This window comes from Motacilla alba, chromosome 3, assembly GCF_015832195.1.
Source record: "Motacilla alba alba isolate MOTALB_02 chromosome 3, Motacilla_alba_V1.0_pri, whole genome shotgun sequence".
In the NCBI taxonomy this organism is placed as follows: Eukaryota; Metazoa; Chordata; class Aves; order Passeriformes; family Motacillidae; genus Motacilla; species Motacilla alba.
The window spans coordinates 86,512,552-86,535,268 of record NC_052018.1 but is presented as its reverse complement, the minus strand read 5'-3'; the positions used below and the strand labels follow the sequence as shown (position 1 = coordinate 86,535,268).

The 22,717-nt window shown below is 43.8% G+C and overlaps 2 protein-coding genes and 1 long non-coding RNA gene across 5 annotated transcripts in view; 2 read left to right on the top strand and 1 right to left on the bottom strand.

Annotated features, from left to right (window-relative positions):
* Positions 1 to 12,577, top strand: part of LOC119699735 — a 65,155-nt gene extending 52,578 nt beyond the window's left edge. Inside the window, exons 5-6 of the long non-coding RNA XR_005256511.1 lie at positions 1,493 to 1,677; positions 12,019 to 12,577. This is a non-coding gene — a long non-coding RNA (uncharacterized LOC119699735). The remainder of the gene's footprint in view (positions 1 to 1,492; positions 1,678 to 12,018) is intronic.
* A 252-nt stretch (positions 12,578 to 12,829) lies between these two features.
* On the bottom strand, positions 12,830 to 17,984 carry MCFD2 (multiple coagulation factor deficiency 2, ER cargo receptor complex subunit). Of its 2 annotated transcripts, XM_038133637.1 has the most exons (4): positions 17,827 to 17,984; positions 16,925 to 17,076; positions 16,081 to 16,240; positions 12,830 to 15,022 (listed from the first exon to the last, which is right to left on the bottom strand). In XM_038133637.1, the coding sequence occupies exons 1-4, from the start codon at positions 17,944 to 17,946 to the stop codon at positions 14,891 to 14,893; spliced, it is 564 nt and encodes a 187-aa protein (XP_037989565.1). In that variant the 5' UTR covers positions 17,947 to 17,984; the 3' UTR covers positions 12,830 to 14,890. The 2 variants fall into 2 exon arrangements, with proteins under 2 accessions (XP_037989565.1, XP_037989566.1); XM_038133638.1 differs by lacking the exon at positions 16,925 to 17,076 and having other exon boundaries at positions 17,827 to 17,959.
* A 1,176-nt stretch (positions 17,985 to 19,160) lies between these two features.
* TTC7A (tetratricopeptide repeat domain 7A) overlaps positions 19,161 to 22,717 on the top strand; it is a 168,553-nt gene continuing 164,996 nt past the window's right edge. The window contains exons 1-2 of one of the 2 annotated variants that reach the window (XM_038133631.1): positions 19,161 to 19,760; positions 22,297 to 22,460. In XM_038133631.1, coding sequence (XP_037989559.1) covers positions 19,439 to 19,760; positions 22,297 to 22,460 — 486 coding nt within the window. In that variant the 5' untranslated portion in view covers positions 19,161 to 19,438. Of the gene's footprint in view, positions 19,761 to 19,831; positions 20,875 to 22,296; positions 22,461 to 22,717 lie in introns of those variants that run through there. The other variant, XM_038133633.1, reaches the window with a different exon arrangement.

Genomic DNA, 22,717 nt, shown 5'->3' with positions numbered 1-22,717 from the left:
TGGAGAATTAAGGTGACGGCAAGACGACTACGTTTAATTCTCCAAATAATTACTGGCGTGTATTGACATTAAAGGCGAGAGAGAGCAAGTTAATTTCTACTTGTTGTTTTCAGCACGTGCCAAACTCTTACTTCACACCAGTGAGAAAAGGCTGGAAGTTGTATATTCCATATGCATGAGGTAACAGTTGGCACAAATCACCAAAAGGAGAAAATTAAAAACCGCTAAAGTCCAGTAGCCCAAACTGTCACTTGCTGACAAATTTTTTAGTCTCTCTGCTAAAAAAAAAAAAAAAAAAATTAAAAATGAAGGCCTCAAACGAAATATTCCACCTGAGTAAACTTGGGTGTCTGTTTAGGTCCTCCTCAATGCAAATAAGGTGTGAGAAGGCAGCAATAGCCTCGCTTTTTCAACTTCCTCTTCCTCCTCCTCTACACCTTTGTGAAGTGCTGTCACAGGCAGCCCCAGAGTGGGCAGGGGAGGATGACAGCACTTGCCTCAGGTTGGTCCTTTCTTCTGTTGGCACTCTTGGCCTTGGAAAACCTGTCCTTTGCTATTGATAGGAATGGAGGTACTTGGAGCTGCTCTGCCACGTAAATCAGAATAATGGAGTTTTATGTCTTCCCTTTACTGGCATTATTGAATTTGACCCAAAACAGCTGGATGTAGCTGTATCTGCACAACCTGCTTCTAACTCATATATCCTTACATAGGCCTTGGGAAGTCTTTGGCATTTATCCATGGCTGCCAGTGCTTCAGAGGCACAAAGGGGTTCTAATTTCCTGCCCAGCCACCTGCTCAACCTGCCCAAGGACCTGCTGCCCATGGCAGCTCCCTGAGCCCACCTACCTCAGTGATGCTGCAGCAGGGCCAGGCTCCAGCTGCACACAGCCCTGCCTGGCCAGGGCTCCACAGAGCCAGACCCACATCCCATCCTGTCACCACAGCCCAGTGGTGCCCTGGGAATGGCCATGGGTTACAAGAGTTTTCTGTTCAAGATGATGTCCTCTGCTCACAGGATTCCGTGACCATCTCAGTTTTCCCTGTCACTTGCATAAGTACACATGTGAGTAAGTATATTAATTGAGAGTCAAGTCATGTGTATGAAGTATGGGATAAAGCACACAGGAGTATTATATATTGTTACTCTAAGGTTGCCTCCCTGTCCTGCAATCTCTCTTTCTCCTCCCTTTCCCCTATAGTTTGGTGTCTACAGGGAAGAAGAGAAGCTGGGGGTGAAGTGAGGCAGCTTGTAAAGCAAAGAATGACAGGCAAATCCATATCAGGAATTAATTTCAGCATGTTTCATATCAAATCACTCAGGAATCACAAAAATTTACTCCTTTACTCCAATTTTGTTGATGGCTACTTCTAAGCCAAAGCTTTCATGTTCAAATTGCTCCCTTACTTTATTTTTAAAGAAAGAGTCTGTTTTGCAGTTTGACATATTTCTTGTTTTCAGACTCTTGATTTTCTGTGTGGTTAACTCTAGGCTTCCTACAACTGACAGCTAATTATCTCACCTTATGAAAACTATGCATAACTTCTGGGACTCATCTATCAAAAGGAGAGAGCACACAACACTCTGAGAAGTTGGTACCTTCTCTCTAGTTATCTGGGTTGATGGTTGACGGTTGTGAATCTATTGACTGCCTGGAGTGATTTGCATCTTTACAGGTATGGGACTGTATTGTCTTTCTTTGCTGTGCTTAAATGGCAGATGCCACCCCTGTGTAGTGTCCTGGTTTAACATTATCTCTGGCCTGGTGGTTCCAAGTGCAGCTGGCTGTGTGTTCTCATTGGACAGTAGACCTTTCATGTGCCTGCAGAAGTAATGGCTGTAGGAATGTTTCATTTTCCCCTTACCTTACATTCTCTGAAAACTGTCTCAGTTCAAGGTTATGCCTTTCAGTGGAGCACTTAAACAGACACTTAGCTCTAAGCGTTTAATTCCTATTGTTTCATGGCACAGGGATGGATTTCAGTGTCTACTCATAGTTCATGGCTTGCCAGCACGTCAATAGTTTCTTTTGCAGTGGCCAGATAAAAGTGAGGAGCCAGCCCTGACAGTCCTGTGCCTGGGGGTATGGTTTGCTTTCTGGTAGTGATGGACAATGCCATTCAAGCCTTTCATGATAATCCCGCATAGAGATTGATGGGGCCTGAAGTCCAGCTGCTCACTGAGGATTAAGGAAAGGTCCTCTCCAGAAACCTAGGTCTGACCTACAGGGAAATAGGAGAGGGAAAGATTCCCCCACTTTCTCTAGTTGTGGCTACTGGTAGCATCATGCTCAGCAGGTCACCCCAGCAGCACAGTAAGTGTCAAGCCTTTATGCTGTGGCCATAATATATCAATCTACCAGCTCATCCCTTCCAAATCCTATACCATCAATCTCCAGTCACCCACACCCACTCTTCTCTGCTGTGTCTCCTCCCAGGATCAGCTCACCTTCAAAGTATGTTTAAGGGCAGTTCAGAAAGTGAAAAGAGAGGGAAGGCAGAATTATCTTGCTTATGGTCTGACTGAGCTAACAAAGTCTGAGTACCTTGTCCACACTGGGATAAGGTCATAAGAAATAACTGATCACAAGGATAAGAGAAAAATAAATAGGCCATATTCATCTGAATGGTAGAAATAATCTTGGTGGGTGATGCCAAAATGTAATGGGATGTGTTGAAGTGTGGCCAGTGATAGACTCCAGATTTTCACTCCAGTTACAACAGAGGGAAGTTCAGAAGCTGTACCTGTCCTGGAAGGAAGGGTTGTGAGGGGTTGTGAGGTAGTATGTAACAATCAGTATCAAACTTAGACTTTTTGGAGAGTTTTTAGCTGGAATATGGAAATATCTTTTGAAGCTTTATAATGATTTAATTTTACCGGAATTTGTATGCGTTATCATTTTTTTTTATGGCAAAGCAGAAGGAGTTTGGCTTAAGACTAGCTGCCACTGGCTTCCCAAGAATTATAAAGCCAAGCTAATAAATGACCTTGATCAGATGGCACACCTCATGCTTGTCCCCCCGTGGTTGTGTTCCAGCCAGTTTCCAGCCCAAGCAGCTGCTGGCGCAGAGGGAACTGTCGTCTCAAGTTGGCAGAGCTGTGACCAGCTTTATTTAAAAAGGCTTGTGATAGAGCATACTCTGCTCTCATTTATTCCAGGTAAAAACATGATATGAGTTGTTAGCCCAGTTCTTGTCCTTTTGTGCTGCTGCAGCAAAAGACAGGTGGCAGAAAATGCTCTTACTGATAATGTCTGAAGAAGTCATTCTGTAAAGGAACAGCTTGGCTTGGGCAGCCCCAGGCCCCTGCTCTGCTTCTCATGCTGACAGCATAGCTGAGTGCCTCTAGGAGTGTGGTCACCCAAAAAATCTGGGCTGCTGGCAGGGGCTAAGTGGCTTGGCTCTGCAGAGGAGCCCTGTGGCTGCTGTCTTACCAACTGCTGGCAGTTTTGGACAAGCTGCACTTGTGCTCCTATGCCACCCTGATTTTAAATGTGGCCTGATTTTAAATTTAGCCATCTGGGATGGCTAAAACTGAGGTGAAGAACTGGACTACTTTTTTGATGTGTGACTTTTAAGTTGTGTAGGTAATGATGGAGAAGTCAAGTTACGGAGAAAAGGCACTAGTCAGCCACCTTGGGAATCTCTTTTTCTGAACATGGGTGGTATCTTTTGTGGCACTGCTTTGCTGTTTTGTGCAGATTCCCAGCTCTTTAGAGATCCAGTCGACTATCAGACAAAAGAACCCTCACATTGTATGCCAGTCTGGGTACATACTTGATGTGAATGAATACAAAGACCTATTCATCATTCCTAGTGCTCACATAACTGACAGATTAAATCACTCTCTGGCTGTGAAGATGACAGTGGCCCAATAGCTAATGCTGTCTAACAGCCCCCATTAGAAGACCTTGTTTCTGATTGTTTATAATTTTGCCAGACTTCAGCTGCTTGAGCTGGATTTTCCCATGCCATATGTCACCAGAAACTGAAGGTTTGTGTGTGGAAGGGCCTAGATGAATAGTCATGGCGTTGCCAAGCTCATGTATCACTTGAAAGTCACTTGAACACAAATTTTTAGGGAGTAACTGTACATTTTCCTCTCTTGAGGGAGAAGGAAAAACATCTGGAGTTATATGCTCCCCAGTGGTTTGTGTTCAGGCTGAAGTTGGAGCTGCTGCTAAGCAGCCTGAATGCAAGAAGTTCCATGTCAAAGGCTGTCAACTTGCTAGATATTGTTGACTCTTTTAACCTTTTGCAATGTCTTTTGAGGCTGTACTTTGTCCACTGACATACTTAGTTCCATATTGTACCCGTGTTTTTGACAGGAGGTTATGCTACCAGGGAGCAATCTGATGGTTTAAGTTTGAGCACATCTCAGGTTTGTGTATGTGTGATGGCTTTATAGCTCCCCTCTGCTCAACCTTTTTGTTCTTTACTGCTATCCAGTTGTTGTATTTCTGACCAGCAATCCCTGTCATATAGGATTAAGAACAGATTTTCAAATCTCCATGCTGCTCTGAACCAGGCTGAAGTTGCAAGTTACTAGACATGACTTAGCTTAGCAGTTTTCAGAATGACTTTTATTTGGCCCACTGAATCAATGTTGGTACATTTTCCTCTGCATTTCCAAACAGTAAGTGAAGGTCAACAGGAAGAGCTTTCAGGCTGAACAGTCCCTAGTGAGGTGGTTGTGTTGGGATGACAGTGGGTCACCAGGAATAAGTGGTATGAATGTAGGTCAGGGGTGGGGTTAGAGGACCTAAAGTATCTTTGAGAATTGTGTGTTTTTCTGTAATATCTGCACATGACAGCTCAATTGCACACTGGGTGAAAATGTGCTGTCTGGCCTGCAGCCTATATAACCCTTTCCCATTCCCTACAGAGAGTTTTATTAAGTGAGCTTTACAAGGACCTAGAAAGGGCCTCTACCTGTCACAGAAATCTGAAAAGGGCAATGTAAGGTCCCCAAGGGGAGTTTTCCCTTAACCATTACACAAACCAGAAAATTTCCAGATCTCCATAAAAACTGTGTGGGCTATGTTTTCCCAAACTGGGCAATTTGAATTGTAGAAGCTATTGCCTAGGAACTATCTAGAGGAAGACTTTATAACCACACAGAATATTTTCATTTAACTACCTGCACTACTGGACCATCTATATGATTTAGAGCTCTGACAAACCTGAACTCCCATTAAACTAGATAGCTTGGGTCCATTATCCCAGGAAGACCATTCAGGGTGGCCTGCCAAGAGCAGCTGGCCATTGCCTGAGCTCTGCCTTCAGAATAGGTTTTGCAGCATGCTGTGATCTGTAATGGCAGTACTTTGGCTAATTTAATGCTTTAGTTTGGTGTGTCAGTGCCATGCTGCAGTTTAAATAAGGTCTGTGGTAGAGGCACATCTGCAGTCAGAAATTGTCATCATTCTGCACTGCCAGCATGGTGTAATACACTGCACAGATCCTCAAGCCAAGATTTTAGAAAATTAATGTGGATCCTATAAACATTTTAATGGGCGGAAGCAAAAATACTTGCATGACCTGATGGGTCTTTTTGTCTCCTTAGGTAGGACTTCCTATGGAGGAAGTGGTCTTTTCCCTTAGTGACAATAAAAGCACTTTATATTTTTACTGCAATGGAAAGATCATGTATTATATAGATCCCACTGAACAGTATTCAGCATGCTGCAAATGTCTTCAAGTTTCCATTATAAACTTGACTTTATTCCTATTCCTCCCTTTGCCAAAATTAGCCCTATCCACCTACAGCTTCACAGGAATAATCTTATTATGGGACAGATTTTTTGGAAGAGTTGAAGGAAACTGGTCAAGGTGTTTAAGAGAGATGGTGGCTAAAAAAAATGAGTTCATCTGCTTGGAGATTTTCCGAAAGACTTTTTGGCTTGTAACATCCTGAAAATTCATTTGCCTAGAGATTCAAAAAATATTTCAGATCTATTGGTCTTGGCTAAAAATGGTGCCTTTGAATAGTTTTAGGCTGTCTGGTGACAGAATTATTTGGTTACTGAAAGTGGTCCCTGCCTCCATGTGTTATGTTCTCTTTGGAGATCTTAATTCAACTAGACAGTACCAATACACTTATAAATTCATGGTAGCAATATAAGGTTTATAAACAACTCTGCAACTGCATCTATCCTGAACAGACACATTCCTTATCTGAGGCTGCTCCTGTCTGCAAGTACTGCGGTCTAAAATCCTCAGGTGTATGTTTCCTGATCCCCACTGCAATCCACCCTGAAACTGACAGCATGGTTTTACAGTCCCTTCTGCACACTCCCTGGAGGCCTTTTTGAAAGGAAACAGAATTCAAACTTCAGTCTACCCATCTCCGTGGTTTTTACTGGGTCAAAATACCTGCAATGATTTGTGCCAATATGGCTGCAAGCCACACATGATGAGACTTAAGCCAATATTATTTTTTAGCATAAGTGTTTTGGGACTTACTTGTGGTTTTACGACAAAGTAAGTTCTAAAGCATAATATTCTATTCTTCAAGAGAATTCATTGCAAAATATGTGCTTAGAACTTTCTCATAATTGGGTAATTTTTTAATATGGTTCTTGAAGTATGACCAAAACCACAGGCAAACATGCATTAGACTATTTTCAGCATCCCTCACGTTAAGAAGAATGTGACATCTGCAAACAGTACAGTTCTGCTATACCACTGCACTGATGTGATCTCCCTGGATGATTTCCTTAGCTTGCACTGAAAGTTATAGCAGAGCAATGTGAACAGTAAGGTCTGCCTAGCACGTACCATTGACAATGGGACATGGAACATGTTCCATGAGACCTTGGGTTTGGTTAATAATATTTCCAGACTTTGACATTTAAACCTTGATCATTCTGAGCTCCAGACCTCAGTTGGTTTCACTGTTGTTAAAGCCAAGTCCCAAATCTACAAATTGCTGGAGCCTTGTATGTATTTGGGAGAAGTATGACATCATTCTTTCTCTATTTCTTATTCCATCATCATCTTATTATTGACCACTATTTGAAGCAAGCTCTAGGGCTAGATGGACCTTGGTTTTGACTCAGTGTGGATGTTCTTACACTATATTCTCAGTGTCAACATAAATAGTTGATTATTTTTTGAAAATAGGTCTAGGAATTTACTTTGTCATTTTAAAGACTTAACAGCCTTTACTGTTTCTTTTGGGGGTTTCTGGTTTTTCTCTCTGTGCTCTGGAGCTAGGATTTGAATCCCAAATGAAGCATTCCTTGTAATCAAAGTGTTCACTTCTGGTTCTTGACAGTCACATTTTGAGTGTGCTCAGTAGAAACTGGGAAGGGTTTTGCACCTAGATGCCGGTGACAGTGATAATACCCTGACAGGACTGAGCAGGGGGCTGCTGGTTGCAGGCTGCTCTGCCATGCAGCACAGGAACTGAGTGCAGCAGGATTGTGTCACTGGCCATTGTCTTCTGGGACTGAAAAATGGCCTGACTGGAGGGCAGAAGTACTGAGTAAGTTTACAGGAGAAAATTTTCAAGAAGGAAAATGATGATGGTTATGATGGTAAGATGAAGAGATGCAAAACTCTAGATGGGTTAGTTGAAAACTGGAGTATGGCTGGCTCCGTGATAGTCTGCAGAGATTATAAAAAGAAGAGGAAGGCCTTACAGTGGAGAGAGAGTGGGACAGTCTGTGTGATCTTGGGGAAGATTTCTCTGAGACCTGGCACTGAGCACAGGCTCCCTCTGTTCAGGTCCTGTGTTCAGCTCTTAGCTATGGATCCCATCATAAGGGATTTCTCCTCCCAAATCAAGTCCACACAGATATTGAGAGTCACTGACTCACTCAGAGATAGGCTTTCACTAGAGGAAATCTGGAAAAGCTATTAACTCCACCTTTCTATCCCATGACCAAGTTGCAATCATGTCACCCCAAGCTGCAGTATCTTATTGTTGATACAGATGTTTTGTCCAATATCTAATCTAAATCTCCCAAGCTGTTTAATTTATGCTTCTTCATGGTTTATTCGTCCTGCTCTTTCCATCAGGAACATGTTTTTAGTTGAAGAATATTAACCTTCTGTCTCTGTTGTTACTTCAGAGAAAAAAAGCCACATTTCTTGCAGTCTTTCCTCATGTTTTCTGGACCCCTGTCAATTTTTGCTGATCTCCCCTGCTGACGGTTTCATCTCTTACTTGAAGTACAGTGCACTAAACAGGTTGTGGTCTTCCAGGTGAATCTTTTCCTATGGGAATCAGCCCACATGGGCTCTTCCAGTAGTCTTTAAGACCCTTTAAACATTCTGATGTGAGGGCTTTGCCCTTCATGCTCAGCTTGTTCCAACATAATCCCTGGTATTTTCTCTTGTGAACCTAGACAGTTTTGCAGGAACAGATGAGTATTGCTGTGTAAGCATTTTGCACTATTGTATTCCATCCATTTTAGATGATCTCTCTAAGTCATATCAAGAACATGTTAATTCTGATTTTTTTAGTGTCTATAACATGCAGTCCTTCCTTGTTCCATCTGCAAGATTCATATTCATACTTTGTATTCAATCTTCTATGCCTTCATTGAAAACATAAAACCTTATACAGGACCAAGGCCCACAGAATTCCTTACAAAACATACACATTTTGATGTTAGGATGGAATTACTCTGTGGATACAATTATCCAACTAGACTTGACCTCCTGCCCCTTCCCACAGTAGTTTAATTTAGAACACCATTCACTACTGTGTCCATGAGAATATTGTAGGAAATACCGCTAAAGGCCTTGCAAAAAATAAAAAATACATAAAATAAATTCAACCTATGTGACATCTCTAGCTAGTACTTCAACTTCCCTTTAAGACTCCTAGAGAGAAATTGCTTAGGGAACTGGAAGACATGTAATGTGATATGTTATTCTCTACAGCAAGTTTTGCATATCTTAGGCTGAAATTTTGCCCCCTAAATAATTGCACTCTCTAGCTGCTTTTGATATTTTAAGTAAGATTAATGAAAAAGGGAGAAAAAAAGGGCATTAAACTCTTCCACTTTCTTAACATCCTCTGCACTTAGCTGTCATAGAGTACTGATCCAAATTTCCCTTTGTTTTTCTCTTCTTAGCTGTAAAACTTATTTTACTTTTGGTAAGTTTTGCTAGTTGTATCCAGTCCATTTTATCTTTAGTAACTGTTTACACCCCCTCTATACCTTCCCATGAATGGAGTATTGTGCTGGGTTCTCAACCAGCTGTACTAGTGTCTATTTTACAGATATCTTTTACAACCGAGGTCTATTAAAAGGTTGTGAATTAACTGACTTCTGCTGAATTTCCTTACTTTCTTCTAAAATGCTATAGTTGCACTTGGTTTCTTACTAGCATTTCTTGAATGAAGCCAAATTATGAAGAATCCATAATCTGTTTTTCCTTTAGATTTGCTTCTTATTAGATCTTCCCAACTCATTCCCTGAGTTTATTGACATCAGCCTTCTTGAAATCCAGTGCTGTTGGTCACTTGGATGAGATGGCAGAAGATGACACTAGGTTCGCTGCAGTGCTGATTTCTTGTGAAATGTCCTGTGTGGCAGTGGACTTTGAGTTGTATGTTACACTGCCCTCTACCTACGTGCAAAGCTGCAGTGCAGCTGAGGAAGATTGTGACAATTACAGTGTGTATCAGGCCTTAAGATTTAGATTGCTCTTAAGAATTTATAAGACAGAATGAGAAGAAAAATGTAACTTCAGAGAAACTTTCTGTAAGGTACTAATAACTTCCCTTGTAATGAATCTCAGTCAATGTGGACAGAGGATCTGTGCTAATGAAGTGTTTAGAACACAAATTCCTTGTGATAATAAATACTCCAGGCTAAGGTGTGCAAGGATGCTTGGCCTACCTAGTTTAAAAAGAGCTTAGACAATTACGCAGTGATTTCATGTTGCAATGGACAGACAGTGAAACTTACATGTAATGGGGGAGAGGAGGTAAAAAGGCCATAAACTTCACCTTAAGCAGAAATAACTGATCAGACCATACTGGACCTCTGCCTTGTAAGAACAGTGACAAAAGCTCTTATAACTAACGCAAAAGCAGTAAAACTTCAGGTGCTACTAAAACTCTCCAACATTCTTTAACGTTGGTTGAGACCACTGTAGATACATCATGGCACCCCTCACAGGTAAACTCAAGATGGTCAAGAAGTCAGACCAAGCTTGTTATTTATATTAGATAGCCTTCCTGTTACACATTTTTACTGACAAAATTATGATGAGAGTTCCTTTACTGTCACTTCCAGTTGATTTTGATTCTGTAAATAATGAAAATTCATTACCAGTAACCAGTCTCACCTGTAGTCAACTTTTATGATGGCTATAAACCAATAAAAATGCAGGCATCACGCAGTCAATGTGGCGCTGTAAGATAGAGCAGCAAGCCGTGCCTGTAGTCAGAGTAGTGGTGATGCTTTACAGAAATGCAGGTTGTTGAATCACTGTTCCATACTGATGTGCAGTGCCCATACGCTATCTAGTGGCTCTGTCGATTATGACATTGCCCCTGAATTACTCTTCTTTCACCTGTGAATTGCAGGATTAAAAAATTCTTTAGACAAAACTGGAATTTGTGAGTGTGTAACCATTCCCTAATGAATCTAAGACATTTTGAGGTCATAAGTGATTAATGAAGAAACCCAAAAAGGTCATAAAGATTGTGTGAATGTGCAGGCAAAACTCTTGATGGGGGGGGCTTCTAGGGAGTCAGTCCTGTCATTAACAGAAGTCTGTCAAGCACTTGTCAAGCTGTTAAGATCTTTGTCTTTTCTGTACAGACTTTGTTCTAGATTTATTATTAAAAAACCCAGTCAGTTTAGGAGTACTTCAAGAAAAAGTTCATGTATCTTCTTTAGTTCTGCAATATTTTGTGAGGTAAAAGCAGATAATCCAAACATTTTAAACTGAGCACATAGTAGACAGTAATGCAAGGCTAGATGTGTTCTTTCCAATGGGGAATGCTAATCTTTATCCCTTGAGATCATGAACTAGGAAAACGTGAAGATCACACACAACAGCATTCTCCTGATCTTCTGTTTCTGCCAGGGATGTGATTGATCTTCAGCAAAACAAATAGCCCTTCTGTTTTATTATGTGTCTGTGAAATGGAGATTGAACTGTTCTATGGAAGCTCAAACTGCTTTTTAGATGAGTACTACTGTGGTAAAGACCCTATTTTCTGTATATTACATATATGAAACAGAAAATATTGTATTTATATATGGCCTGTGCCAGCACATTTAGGGGTATTATCTGAGCTACAACTAGCACACAAATCAGTTCTATTTGAAAAAAAAAAAAAAAAGAAGTCTGATTCACCATCACTCTCAGCAATTTTGCACTTTTCTACTTAATAACTGAGAAAGCTCCCTAGACAGCTCTTACAACACTTATCTTTAATTGTACTTAATTACATATGTGTATTTGTTTTAGGATGCTGAGTAAAGACATGATGATGCAGGTTTCAGCTTGGTTAACTTTTCTTGAACTGTTCTTTATAGAAAAGCAGAAATTTTATTTTGTTCTTCACGCATATCAAAGGTGCCAATTTTGTTTTCCCTTTTCACTAAATAATTTTTCTGTTTATACTTCTGAATCCTTAAAACAAATTTAAAATAGCTGGCAAATAATGTTCATATTACCAGCATTTATCATTTCCACTATGAAGCTTTTATGGTGCATGTCTTTTGCCAGAACCAATAGTAGCAGTTAATAAATATTCACATGAATACAACAGATTTATATAAATGGACTTATAGGTGGTTGCATGTGATGAGAAAACTGTGTTTAAGAGTCGTGCCCTTTCATCTCAAATAAACCCAAAACTCAGAGCCTTAAATATTGTGCTGATTTTGGCTGGCAAAGAATTAATTTTCTTCACAGTGGCTAGTATGGAGCTGTGTTTTGGATTTGTGCTGAAAATAGAGTTGGTAACACAGGGATTTTTCATTATTGCTGAGCAGAGCTTACACAGGTTTTTTTCTGCCTCTTATCCCACCACACCAGGGAGAGGTGCACAAGGAGCTGCGAGAGGACAGAGCCAGGATCGCTGACCCCAAATGACCAAAGGGATGTTCCTGAGCATATGGTGTCATGATCAGCACCTAAAGCTAAGGGGGATGAAGGAAGACAAGGGGGGAGTCTATTTGGAGTGATGGCATTTGTCTTCCCAAGCAATCATTATATGTGACGGAGCCTTGCTCTCCTGACAATCACCTGCCCATAGGCAGGGGTGAAGGAATTCCCTATTTTGCTTTGCTTGCACTCAGGGCTTTTGCTTTAGCTATTAAACTATCTTCATTTCAACTCCCAAATTTTCTCATTTTTGCCCTTCTGATTCTCTCCGCCATCTGACCATGGGAAGTGAGCGGCTCTGTGGTCCCCTGCTGCCAGCTGAGGTTAAACCACAAGAGCAATAAGCATATAGGAATTGACAGGGCTACAGGCAACCTGCTTTAAGTGCTCAAGCTGAGCAGCTTAACCTCTTCTGCCCTCTTAGCCACTAGCATTTCCTCCGCTTTTTTCTTTTTTTCTGATTCAACAGTCACTCCAGATCATTCAGAGCCTCAGAAGAGATTTTAAAAAAAAACAAAAAACCAAACACCCTAAACTGAAAGAATTTTCTTTTAAGATGACCGTAAGAGAGACAAGCTCAAAAACACATCAGCAAATGAGGTACATTTCTTACTAGCACTTCCAGCCTTGTGTATCCGATCAGCATGCACAAACCCCGGCTTAATTTTATTGCTTGTACAACCAGCACAAACCTGGCCACAAATAAATAATTAGTACAAGAAAAAAAATCCAACACTCAGGCTTCATTGCACAAACATTTAAAGAGAGAAAATAATTTCTTTTACAAATGAGTTTCTCTTGTATAAGAATAATTTTGTATAGAAAATAGCTCTTCATACATTTTACAGAAATAGGCTAACATTTAGATTCTTTATTAATGAAAAATCATTGAATGCAATTTAAGATTTCAGTTATGTTTCAGTCACCAAACAGCAATAACACAGCAATACATCACCGCTCTAATATTCTTAAACTGCTTGACTTATCAAATATTGAGTCAAGACAGTGAAAACATTCCTAGAGCCATGGTAATTTGAAAACACTCAAGTAGCTTGAAACTGTTAAACTATGAAATACTTCCTGAAAGTAATACCATAATTTAAGTGTCAAGGAATATGAACTTAAACCTTAACAAGGCAGCATTACTTGCTCACCTCTGCTGGCTAATACTGTAAAACCCGAAATTAACAAAAACTTAGATATTATTACTCTTAATGTGACCTTAAAAACAGTCCTGAAGGATAGGATGCTACCCAGAAGGACCTGGACAAGCTTGAGAAGTGGGCCCACAGGAATCTAATGAGGTTTAACAAGACCAAGTGCAAGTTGCTGCACCTGGATGGAGCAACCCTGGTATCAACACAGGCTGGGGGATGATCAAGAGCAGCCCCGGGGAGAAGGACTTTGGGCTGCTGCTGGGTGAGAGGGTGGGCATGAGCTGGAAATGTGCACTCACAGGCCAGAACGCCAAACGTGTCCTGGGCTGCAGCCAAAGCAGCGTGAGCAGCAGGGCCAGGGAGGGGATTCTGCCCCTCTGCTCTGCTGAGACTCCACCTGGAACCCTGCCTCCAGCTCTGGGGGCCCAGCACAGGAGAGACATGGACCTGTTGGACAGAGTCCAGAGGAGGTCACCAAGATGATCAGAGGGCTGGAGCACCTCTCCTGTGTGGAAAGGCTGAGAAAATTGGAATTGTTCAGTCTGGAAAAGGCTTTGGGGTGACTTAATTGCAGCCATCCAGTACCTGAAGGGAGCCTACAAAAAAGATGGAGTGGAACTCTTTACAAGAGTACATAGTGACAGAGGCTAGGTTTACATTAGATGTTAGGAAGAAATTCTTTACTATGTGGATGGAAAGGCACTGGAACAGGCTGCACAGAGAAGTTGTAGATGCCCTAACCCTAGAGAGGGAACACCTGAGCAATGTGGTCTAGTGGAAACACGTCCCTGACCATGGCAGGGGTGTTGGAACTGAATGATCTGTAAGGTCCCTTCCAACCAAGGCCATTCTATAATTCAAAACCAGGTAGCAGAAGCTATTCTAGCAAATGCTATACAGCATTAACACAACATGTAATAAAAATACTTCAATTTTCTTAAGAAAAACATGGAAGGTAGATTAAAAAAAAAACCCAGTAAATTAAGATATAAAAAGTAAATTTGTAGAGGACAAAAAATTGAAAAACACATGTATATATATTTATATGTAATGGTATGCTAGGAAGTACATATATTTAAAAATATTCAATTTATTCAAAGGTTGTTTAAGTTCATATGGTGTCATGTGGAACTCAAACATAACCCACACTCAAATGCTTTCCCTCTCCCACTGCTGTTTCAAGCACATGTACTTACCTACTGATTATTTGTAAATTAGAGAGAAGGTAAAGGCATTTCCCCTTGGAATACAACTATATGCAGTAATCATTTCTTGCTTTCTAGGTGTAATTTTAAATAGAAGATGTAAGCAAATAAGAACTATAAAACCCAATGACTGAAAACCTGAAATGTAGATGCTAATGACTCTATTTAGTATTCATACAGAGCTACTGAGGAGTTTGCCAGCTGTACCCTGTGCAAGTACTGTTGGCACTTCCATGCTTCATAATTCAAATGTGTATTATGTTTAGTCAAACATGGCTCTCACTCCAAGTTAGCAAAACTCTTGACACATACAACTTTCAAATAAATTTAGGTGGAACTGGTATACCTCTCCTTCTCACAGCACAGAGGTTGATACAAGACGGTAATGAATCACATTATACTGGTTCACATTTTCATGTGGTTAGAAGGAGAAACAAACCCTTATTCCAGTGATTTTGCAAATTCTGCATAGTCAATGTATCCGTCATTGTTCTTGTCATCATCCCTCAAGACATCATCTATTAGACTAATGAGTTCTTCTTCCTTCATTGCTTGGGTATGCTCACCACCTTCCTACAAAAACAAAACCACAGCGAACAGTTTAGCAGTCTTTCTCATCTAGTGGCACATGTGACAGATAACTGACAACTAATTTTTTACTGAGCTGTTTATGTTTGGTCCCTAATTTGGCACTAAGTTTTATGTAATAATTTATAACAATGTAAGCAAATTTCATCAGACGGAAGCTTTGAAGTCAAAGTTCTTTGGACTTCAGAACAAGCATTCTGCAGTCAACATTCTAGGTCAGAAGTTCCAAAAGCTGAAGAATACAATGTATAATGATGGACAATCATGTAATAAATGTATTCTTAATTAGGATCTTGATGTAGTACAGACACTGTTGTTTCTATACACTACAGAAACACCTTACAGTAACACAGAAGTGAAAAAATTCAGCACTGTAGCTTAAAGTCAGTAAAATTCTTAGTAACACCCCTTATGGGAACACAAAGAGGTGCCTTTGCACAAGAAACAGCCAGTCATATTCTGTTCTTGGCTCACTATTTTTTGCCACAAATTATTAGCAGGAAGTTACACTATTCTGAATTGTAACTTCCAGAAGGTCAATATGAGAGAATGTGTTTCTATTGTGTTCCTAATGACTGGAAAGAGAAATTGAGTTTAGGAAGAGGCAGACCATAGCAGGCTCTTCTAATACAAATTTTGTGCAAGAGGTTTTTTAATGGTTTGTGTATACACAGCAGTAACAGTCTGAAGCTGAAAACAGTGTTGTATCACGATATTTCTACAAATTCTCACGCCTCATTTTGGATGATTTCCCTTTCTCCCATCCCTACCTGGCAAAGTAAGCCCTCTGTAAAATGATTTTCACTCTGGAGCCGTTCCTGATTCTAAATTTTAAACTAAAATGGAAACTTCCTAAAAACTCCAATGTGACATGAAAAGCAGTGATAATGTACATCTATAAATTCAACCAGAACTATCAAGAGAAAAATAGTCTCATTTTCAGGAAAAAACTGTAACTGCACTGAGGATGTGTTGCAACTGTTCTGCTGCTTTTAGAGTCCGAACGGTTTCAAGCATATCTGCGCTTACAAAACTACACCAACCTCTTTGTGGACATGTGAGATAGCAGTAGCAAGTTCTAACCCATCTAGCAAATTATTGCCATCATAATCATGCATTTTGAAGTAATGGAGCTGCAACTCTTGTGGAGACATCTCAGATTCTGGTTTCTCGATAACACCTTCCAGGTGTTCCATGATGTGTCTAAGAAAAACAAAATCCACAACATTTCCATCAGTTAATATTTAATGCTTTGTTTACAGCAAATTTAGTCTTTGATCAAATATTGTATATCTAAAAGCACCCTGGACAACTAAAAGCTACAGTTTGATATCAAGATAAAGGGGACACAAAGGCTGTTCGTTAGAGGGGCTGTAGAGGCCTCTAACACCTTAGATAACTATTTCTCTTTCTTCTGGCCTACTTAACACGCTATCAAAACAACTGAAGCAGAGACCAAAATCTCTTTTTGGCTGTCTTCCAAAGCACAGGAACTGGAGGAAGATCTTTCCCAATCAACCGTGAAGTATTTTAGGGAGTTTTATTTGCTGCTAGAACTGTTCTGCATTTATGAAGAAGCGAATGAGAAAATAAACTCTACCTGTTAGGAATATGACTTTGTCTAAAGTATGCTGATATGGGTAAGCAGGATTTCTGCAAGAAATTTTTATAGCATAAGTTGGGCTAAAGGCTCCAGAGAGAGCCTTTCTAGGCCTCATATCTCTACAAATTTATCAAGCAAGCATGTCTCATATCTGGCTTTAGCTAATCATACAACATTCTGAGAAAACAGGGTGCTCTAGGCTAAAGTCCAACACGCGTAACACTTTAGAGATAAGAAAATAATTAAGAAGTAAAGTTTACACTTTTAGAACATGGAACACGTACTCTTTATCTTGTACCAAATTCTTATCAAGGCGAATATTTGGATGTTGACTCTCTCCTGCGTGTTCCTCAGCTAGGGCAGATATGAAGAATGCAGCCATAGCAAAGCAGAATAGCAAATGTGTTCTAAACATCCTCTGGGCCATTGTGATCTTCTACAAAAAGGAAAACATACCCCCCAAAAAAACAGATGAAAAATGTGATCTACTTTCAGTGGATTTAGACAGTGCTAAACAACCCCATTAAGTTTCAGAATAGAAGAACTTGTTGCACTGCAAACTCTTGGCAAGCAGAGAACCAGAGAGTTCCAATTAGGAGTTTTTATGAGGATCCCTATTTTACTAAATTATGCAGTAATTTTCAGATTTTTTTTCCCCTCATAGCTAATGCGCACACCTTAGCCATGCTTAGGTTTTCATGTACCTTCCAGACAAACAAGCAACCCTGCCCTCTGCCTCAGGCAGACCTGCCCCACAGCTGAGGGAACAAAGGTCGCTTACGGCATCGAAGCGGCTCCATCTAATGATTAGCTCTGTTAAGAGTGAATTCCCTAAGGGAATTCACAGCTGGGAACGCGTCATGCGGCCGGGCATGAGCGCACTGCACGGGCAGGTGACAGGGCACAGAGCTTCAGAGGGCCCGAGCGCGCTGCCGGGGGCAGCCAAGGCGCGGGCTGGCGGCTTCCGCTCCTGTTCTCCCAGCAACAGCTGAAGCTACCCCCGATTCCACCGGCACGGCGCTGGCCACCCGCCAGGCTCCCACCCCCGGCCGGATCCCCGAGAAAGCGCCCCAGCAGCGGGATGGGGATGGGCCCACCGCCCCCCGCACAGGCCCCACCACCCCCGCTGCTCCAGCAACGGCTGTCGGGGCTGGCGGAAAGGCCCCGCCGCCGCCAGACTACGTACCCTCGGGCGGGTCTCCGCCGTGCCGCGGGCTGAGGGCTGGGCGCGGGCTGGCCACCATTCCCGGGACACCATCCCAGGATCACCCCTGACCCGGCGCTGCCCCGCCCGCTCTGCGCCCATTGGCCGCTCCGCTCGGCCCCGCCCCGCCCCGCCTCGCGGCCTACGTCACCGCGCCCGGAGCTCCACGTGGAGCCCTCGCGGCGGCGCAGGTGCGGCGGGGCCGCGCCCACCGCGGGGCGGGACGGGGCGGGGCGGGGCCGGGCCGGGCCGGGCCGGGCCGGGCGCGCCCCCAGGTGAGCGCGCGGGGCTGCGGGCCCGGTGAGCGCAACGCCGTTGGTGAGGCAGCAGCGTGGCCTGCGGCCAAGGAGGGCAGCGCTGACCGGGGGTGCGTTAGGAAGCGCACTGCCAGCAGGTCGAGGGGGTGATCCTGACCCTCTACTCAGCCCTGGTGAGGCCACATCTGGAGCGCTGTGTCCAGTTCTGGGCTACTCACTACAAGAGAGATGGGGACCTCCTGAGTGGGTCCAGTGGAGGGTGACAAAGATGATTAAGGGACTGGAACATCTCTCTTACCAGGAAAGGCTGGAGGAGTTTGGCCTGTTCAGCCTCGAGAAGAGACAACTGAGAGGGGAGCTCATCAATGTATACAAGTTTACATATACCTATATATATATATATAGTGTACACAAGGGGGGGTGCCAAGAGAATAAAGCCAGGCTCTACACAGTGGTGCTGAGCAAACGGACAAGAAGCAATAGGCAGAAACAGATGCGCAGACAAGTCTACCTGAACATGACCAAGAACAACTTTGCTGTATGCGTGACTAAGCACAGGAGCAGATTGTCCAGAGACATTGTGGAGTCTCCATCAATGAAGATATTCAGAAACAGCCCGGACACAATCCTGTGCCATGTGCTCTAGGATGACCCTGCTTGAGCAGGGGAGCTTGGACCAGATGACCCACTTGCAGCCTGGCCCATTCTGGGCACTGTGGGGTCTTGACAACCCCGGCCTTTGATGCAGAGAGCTCCTTCCCAGAGGACGCATTGGAGGGATCCCACTGGTGATACCCTGGGCAGAACCTAGAAGGACTCAATGGTGGAGCTGGTGGCACTGAGGGCCAGCACGTGTCCCATTCCTAGGGCTGCCCCTGGGCGCTTCCCTAGCCCCATCCATGAAGGACCACCATGATCCTGCCCTGCTGCTCAAGTGGGATCTGCTGTACCCTCTCCCCACTGCCGACCGTGCTCTGTGCTTCCCCTCACACCACGGGTCTCGCTGTTTTCATACTACACACCACAGCTTTAGGCTTTCGAGGTCACAGCCCTCGAGCAAACCTCGGCCCTGGGGAGGCTTTTGGCCCGTTCCTCACGCACCGCCCGAGCGTCTCGTGCAGAATCTGCTGCTGGAGGGGGCCGGTGGCCGTGGGGATCAACCGGCGGAGAGCCCTGGGCTTCGGGTGACTTCTGAGGGCGGCGGTGGAGGAGCAGCACTCCCGGCCAGTCTCGCCCAGGAAGGGAACGAGGGGCCACACCCGCGGTGCCGGGACAGCGGCCGCTGCTGCAGGACGCGGCTCCGCGCCTCAGGCGAGAGGCGTCAGGGAGTGGCGGCCATGGCGGACGCGCCGCCCCCGACCGCAGCCCTCGGGCAGGACATCCCGGCCGCCGCCGCCCCCCAGCACCTGGCGGCTCCGCAGCCCCGGCGGCAGAGCTCGGGAGGCGCCGCCGGGGACTCCCCGCGGGCCGGGGCGGGGCGGCTCTCTCCCAGCGCTAAGATGGCGGCCAAGGCCTCGCACTCGCACGTGAAGCTGGAGGCGGAGATCGAGCGGTGCCGGGCGGAGGGGCACTGGGGGCGGCTCCGCCACCTCGCACAGCAGCTGCTGCCGCCGCGGCCCCCGCGCAAGGCGAAGGCGGCGAGGGGCGCGCAGGACGCGGGTAAGCGGCGGCGGGGGGCGGGCGGGGCGGCCGCCGGTACCGACCCGCCCGGGCGTGGGGCGGCGGCGGGGCCGGCTGGTCGCTCCCTGCCGCCGCCTGGTCTCGGCAGCCCCGCGCCGGTGGGCTGGCGTGGGCGGGAGCTGCGGCCGCCCCGGCTTGCGGGGCGTCGTTTGCCGTCCCGTGCCTGCGTCCCGGCTCCGCAGCGCTCGGGAAGGAGGGATGCCTGGGAGAGGCGGCGGGAGCTCAGGAAGCGGCGCTCGGGAAGATCACGCTGCGCTTGCTTTTCGTGTCAGCGCTGCCGAGCCCGCCGGGCAGAGAGGGGCGGCTGCCGAGCGCTCGGGATGCCGCCCCCGCCGCGGTCAGCGCCGGGGCGCTGGTGGCGGCTGCCCGGTTCCGAGCCCGCCCTGGGGGCAGCCGGCCCGTTTGGGCTGCGGCCGGGCCGCCCCCGTTCGGAAAGGTCTCTTCAGCTTCTCAGTACGTGCCGTGCTGGTTCCCTCTTGCCCCCTGCTCAGCGCTATTCTTGGGTGGCTGCCCTTGTGTTACCTCTCTCCGTTTTCGACGGGCACTGCTTTACTTAAAGGCTTTCGCATGTGAAACAGGTTTCAAAAATCACAAGTATATTAGTATTTTACCCCCTCTTACAACACACTGATTTGCTGCCTTTTTTTTTTTTTTAAATCTTCTGTAACGAGTGAGGCAGCGTAACTCAGTCTGAGGTCAGCAAGTAAGTTGTGAACAGGACGTGATCCTACCCGCGGTAGTGGTACAAAGGGCTCTGCTGCTGAAGTCAGAAGAGCTACTTCTGGGAATAAACCCCCTTCTTTAGGGGAGTGTGTCCAGAATATGGCCCTAGTGTTGAAGCTTTTTCGGGTACCTTAAACTTCTCAATGGGAGCCATGATAGGGGAGATTTTGGTAGTTTAATACATGTTTATTTTTGAGGCTTTCCTAGTGTTTACATGGTGCAGATTGAACCCTGTGCTGAGAATCATATGGCCAACCTTTGAACTTTAGTCAGGTTTCAGCTGTGTTTTCCCAGGTGCAGAGATCACCATGAACTTGGGGGCATTAGTAGTTGAAGAGTTCACAGTAGCTTCTTCCCTTGTAATTAAGAGGTATAACAACAGTATGATTGCTGTAAAAACATGATTTGTTAATTTGCTGCAATGTCATCATAACTTGCTAGTTACGAAAGAGTAATGCTTTGTTGCTGCTACAGAACTTCTTTCAGCAGGTTTTGTGCTCATAGAAATGATCGTGTGTTTGGATGGGATTTTTTTAACAGTAGTATTTGCTTTGTGAGGTTGTGTATATTTATTTCTTAATTGTCTATGGTCTTACCTAATTCCTTAAGTTTAATTAAGAGATTAATGACTACCTGAAAGCACTTTAGTGTGTAGAAATGATTGCATGCAAGTTTGGGGTGAATATACTTGGACACTTACACTTGCTGTTTTATGTACCTGTACTTTGTTTAGTTGCAGACCTGCAAACGAGCAGGAAGAGCTATGGTTATAATTTGATGTGTAGTGGAACACTTAGGCCCCAGCAACAAAAGTCTAAACCACCACCCAGTTATTATATGCTGTATGTGGTGGTGTATAGGTAGAAGGTGGGCATAAGGTGTCTCCTGGACTAAAAATACAAAAACAGATACACTACTGTGTTCCACTCATTCTCAAATGTCAGACTTTGAAACATGGAATATATATGAAATGGGGGCTGGGGTCTTTGGTGTTCAGAGATTTCCTTACCTGGCTTGACCAGTCTGCTGTTGGAGGTACTGTTGTTATGAATGAAGGAACTGCAGAAATAAGCCTGTCATGTAAGGACTCTTGAGTGCTCTGGCAGATTAAACTTTTTTTTCCAGCATGATTGCCACATTGCATGATGCTTCATGCTGTATGCATTGCTGCTACCTGTGTTTGAGTGTCTTCTGTGGAACTGTGAACAGGGATGGATTTTAATGTAGAAAGCGTTTTACGTGCCATGTTAATTACAGCAGAGGATCAATCCTTGTGTGTCTTTAGGAACAGATGTGTAGAATCTGTAAAATTTATCTTTTCAATTTTTTTTCTGTATACTTTCAGGAAAGTTGTTAAAGCTTTTGATGCAGTTACTGCTATCTCTTCTCTGTAGTCTAAAGCATTCATATCATGCTAATAAAAAGCATCCACTGAAGTGTTTGCAAAGTTTGTTCTTACACTTCTGAAAGTGAGTTTTGTGATGAAAATTCTTAACTGTTATATTAGTGACAATGCAAGAAGGAATGGTGCTGCCAAAATTAAAGGATTAAGGAGGGAAAATCTTCAAGTTACAACAAAGTGTTGTTTGATTTTTCCATACAAAACTTACTGTTTCCACTAGATAAAAGTTAATGGAACTTTTTTTTGTCTATGAATTCTTCCTTATCCCCTCATTTGAGTTTATTGTCTGTCTCACAGGTGTGTTGTTTTGTTTTTTGTAGTTCTTTTTATCATCAGTATGGCAGTAAGCAATGTTTCTTATTTCCAATGTTGGTTGGTGTGTGCTTTCAGAGGACCATGGGAGTTTGCTGCTTGCAGAGGCTCTGCTGGAGGAATGTTTGAAGGAAAATTTTGCCAAACTGAGGGACTCCATTCCGCTGTCAGAGAAGAGTGAGCCTAAACTGAGTGAAGCTAAACAGTATCTGACCAATATCTTAAGCAGAGGGAAACTAAGAGTAAGTGGCCTCTATCATCATAATTCCTGTCAACTGGATACTTCTTTCACATGATTATTAGTCTGATGCATGACTAATAATCTTAGGTGCTGCCTGCTCATGTCCATGGATATACAGTGCTGTATTGTAGGTGATACTAAGAGACTGATAATTCCCCTAGGCAGGATTTTATATTGTGAGACTTGCTTTTTCATATGCAGAAAAATGATGTGCTACAAGGACATATCATGTTTATTTTTTTTTTAATTGGAAAGAAA